Source organism: Chenopodium album, chromosome 10 (assembly GCF_948465745.1).
Source record: "Chenopodium album chromosome 10, dcCheAlbu1.1, whole genome shotgun sequence".
In the NCBI taxonomy this organism is placed as follows: Eukaryota; Viridiplantae; Streptophyta; class Magnoliopsida; order Caryophyllales; family Amaranthaceae; genus Chenopodium; species Chenopodium album.
In genome coordinates this window covers 57,039,229-57,043,132 of record NC_137843.1, presented here as the reverse complement: position 1 = coordinate 57,043,132, position 3,904 = coordinate 57,039,229, and the positions used below count along the sequence as shown (strand labels likewise).

At 31.0% G+C, this 3,904-nt stretch overlaps 1 protein-coding gene across 1 annotated transcript; it reads right to left on the bottom strand.

Annotated features, from left to right (window-relative positions):
- Positions 1–1,118: 1,118 nt before the first annotated feature.
- LOC145565500 (protein FAR-RED IMPAIRED RESPONSE 1-like) lies at positions 1,119–3,482 on the bottom strand. Its single transcript, XM_081625480.1, has 4 exons — positions 3,441–3,482; positions 3,007–3,320; positions 1,369–2,679; positions 1,119–1,245 (listed from the first exon to the last, which is right to left on the bottom strand). Exons 1-4 carry the CDS (start codon positions 3,480–3,482, stop codon positions 1,119–1,121), a joined length of 1,794 nt encoding a protein of 597 aa, XP_081481606.1.
- Between the last annotated feature and the right edge of the window lie 422 nt (positions 3,483–3,904).

Below are 3,904 nucleotides of genomic sequence, written 5' to 3'. Positions count from 1 at the left end.
ATGAAGAAATTGAGGGTGGATTTTTGTGCTAAGATATTATCACACAAGGAAAATGAGCTACATCATGAGATTACTTCAAGATCACGGAAATGAGCTAAAGAAAATAGTTTGTAATATAATTTTAGAAATAGCATGTAGAATTTTGTATAGTACTTTAAATTGTAAGCCTATTTTTCTAAAAGGTTGTATTCGAATATATAAGCTTGACTTGTCTTTCTTGTGATCAAATTACTAATTATAACTCATATGTTCTAAATTTTTAGTGATATGTTCTAAACATTTAGTCATATGCTCTAAATACTAATTATAATTCATATGTTCTAAATTTTTATTCATATGTTCTAAATTTTTATTCATATGTTCTAAATTTTTATTCATATGTTCTAAAGTTTTTAGTCATATGCTCTAAAGTTTTAATCATATGCTCTAAATACTATTGTCAAAATATTACTCATGTATTTAAGAACTAAGATTTTAAGTGATTAATTTTAATCATATGGTCTAAATCAAAATTTTGAAATCGCATTGGAACCATACACCACACATGATTACTAATTTTAGAAATAGTTGTAGAATTTTGTATAGTACTTTAAATTGTAAGCCTATTTATCTAAAAGGTTGTATTCGAATATATAAGCTTGACTTGTCTTTCTTGTGATCAAAATACTAATTATAACTCATATGTTCTAAATTTTTAGTGATATGTTCTAAACATTTAGTCATATGCTCTATAATTTCATATGTTCTAAATTTTTATTCATATGTTCTAAATTTTTAGTCATATGTTCTAAAGTTTTAATCATATGCTCTAAATACTATTGTCAAAATATTACTCATTTATTTAAGAACTAAGAATTTAAGTGATTAATTTTAATCATATGGTCTAAATCAAAATTTTGAAATCGCATTAGAACCATACACCACACATGATTACTAATTATAACTCATATATTCTAAAATTTTAGTCATATGTAATAAAATTTTAGTACATATGTTCTAAATTTTATTACATATGTTCTAAATTAAACTCACAAGTTCCAAACTGTAATCATTTCTATAATAGAAAAAAGTGTTATTCAATACACAAATTCAAAAAAATGTTCCAAAATTATTAACTATCATCTAACTTTTTTTGGACAATTTCGAATATCGTGGTGACTCAATTCCCCACAACCTTTGCATAACCTCTTTTTTTTCTGATTTTGTTCTACTGCCTTTTCTTTGTCCCCCTTTAGTCTTTTCCCACTTCCAGATCTTGTTTCAACATTATTTGAAGTCTCTACAGATCTTGTTTCAACATTATTTGAAGTCTCTACAGATCTTGTTTCAACATTTGAAGTCTCTACAGATCTTGTTTCAACATTTGACAAATGAACTCCTGTACCTTTGTTCTTCGAAATTTTTGGAGGTTTGATAGATATTTCTCTTGGAAGACTAGCTCCAATTAATAGTTCTATGTCTTTTTCTTTGTTAGTAGCATTCCTTTCACCATTACTTCTTGCATTTCTTTTAGCTTCCAAATCCAACCTCAATCCTCGAAGATTAATCACAAGGTCTTTAATATCTTCATCGACACCTTCTGCCAAACTAACACAATTATGTATCTCTGACCACAACTCATTCAACAACTTTTTCTTGTCGATTATATTGGCACATTGTTCCAACAGATTTCCTCCTAGGTCAAATATTGGTCTTTTCGTTGCCATAGTAGTCCATCTGTTTAGAATATATTGCTCAGGAATAATTTCAAACCGTTTTGCTTTCCAAACCCAAACCATGTGCCTGCATGGAATGCCTTGCCTATAAAACAACTTGCAAGAACATGTTGTCTCTTGGTTAGTCGGATTAAACACAACATCAAATGTTCTACTCCGACCCCCTTCACTTACTTTTGCAATTTCTAATCCATTTTCTCTCTTAAACTCTTCACACCCACAAGCAAAACAAGCCATTTCTACCTCATATTGGAAATCATAAAAAACAGAAATAGTGTATATGGTTGAGGCATACTTTTCTATCCCTAGTGGTGTCTTGCACTCTGGGTATTTGTGCTTTGAATCATTGTCGTTTTGACCTTGAGTGTGTCTCTGGGCATCAATTGCAGCTCCATATCTCATGTAAAACTCAACAAGTGACACGTGAGGATTGATAAAGGAGCAAAAAAAGTTATTTTCACTTTCTGATCTTGACGTGGTACGCATTATTCCTCCCAGGAACACATCTCTGAAATATGCCGGGATCCACTTATCCCTTATCTCGTACATATAACACAACCACTCATTAACTTCCAATTCAAACTCAACCATCACCTTATTCCACCTTTCTTCAAACTCAGCCGGCTCAATTTCAAGATGCCAAACACAGGCACATATTTTTTTCAGGAATCCTGTTTCCTCCTTTGTGATCGCTCGCCCTACTTTATCTGGCAACTTTTTCATTATATGCCACATACAGAATCGATGTTCAGATTTTTGAAACACTCTACTAACAGCAATTTTCATAGCTGGATCTTGATCTGTGATCAGACAATTAGGTTCATTATTGCCCATTGCCTTAAGAAATGTTTTGAAAAGCCACTCAAATGATTCAGTATCTTCCTTTGCTATGAAACCAGCCGCAAAAGTGATACAACTCTTGTGATGATCAACTCCTGTAAAAGGAGTAAATACCATGTTGTACCTGTTTAGAACATGAAGATCAAATTTCATTACATACAAAATATAGCACTACCGTTTTAGAACATGTGAATAAAAATTTAGAACATGTGAATAAAAATTTAGAACATATGATTAAAATTTTAGAACACAAGATTAATATTTTACTTAATTGTAATTGGAACATAAGAATCACTATTCAAACATTTGAATGAAAAGTTAGTTGCTAAATCTTATGAGCATATAAAACATAATTTAGAACATTAGACTTAAAATTTAGAACAGTAGAAGCAATTTTTAGAATGTTCAAAACATAATTCAGAAAATAAGACACGTGAATTATATGAATCACCTGTTAGTTTGGTAAGTGGTGTCAAATGATATCATATCGCCGAAGAGAGCATAATTTTTTTTACAAATAAGGTCCGCCCAAAGAGCTCTAGAAAGACAAGAATCATCATCAACTTCAAACTCAAAAAAAAAAGCACTCCACATCAACTTTTTCTTTGTGAAATTGTCTACAAACATTTGAGCATCGGAACCTTGAATAAATGTTTTTAAATCTCTGTGAAAATTTTTAAAATCTTGCTTGGAAGCTCCAACATTATCATAACCTCCAAGTATTTCCTTCATGATTCGAAAAGTTTTTACAGGGCCAATATTCACCTATTATAGGCACAAAAAAGTTTTAGAACATATTAAGAAACTTTTGGAACATGTGAATAATATTTTAGAACATATGAGTAAAATTTTAGAACGCACTGTAAAAATTTATGAAAGAGTTACCTTAGAGTTATCAACAATCATTTTTTTGTGCAAAATGTTCATCTTTCTTCCTTCTTTTTGAAATAGATTACAACTTGGTGTGTAGAGGGGATGAGTATGTCCTTCGTGGAACTGTGTCACTATATACTTTTCATCTTCACAATGTTTTAGAACCATTAGAGCTCTGCACCCAACACGAGTGACTAATCTTTTTCTTGTTATTGAAATCTTGCCTTCCTTGCTTTGTCCTTCTTTATCATTTAAAATACTCTCCGCAATAGGCTTTTTCTTCTCCTTGAAACCCTGTTTGTTGCATAAGACATATTGGAATGCCAATTTTTTCTCTGTATGCCTTTTACTGGTAGACTTCCTAGTGTTAAAACCAGCAGCAAGTGCATATGACTTATAAAATTCAACACCCTCATCAACACTATTAAATTTCATTCCTATTGCAGGTTTTAACTCATTGCGGCACATAGGAAACC

What these genes read in the sequence shown, in the direction of transcription:
- LOC145565500 (XM_081625480.1), bottom strand. Translation starts at nt 3,482, where the DNA reads ATGAACATTTTGCACAAAAAAATGATTGTTGATAACTCTAAG. An exon ending in TGATTGTTGATAACTCTAAG is followed by an intron (nt 3,321 to 3,440) that starts GTAACTCTTTCA and finishes TGCCTATAATAG; the next exon opens with GTGAATATTGGCCCTGTAAA. An exon ending in AAAGGTACAGGAGTTCATTT is followed by an intron (nt 1,246 to 1,368) that starts GTCAAATGTTGA and finishes AAGATCTGGAAG; the next exon opens with TGGGAAAAGACTAAAGGGGG.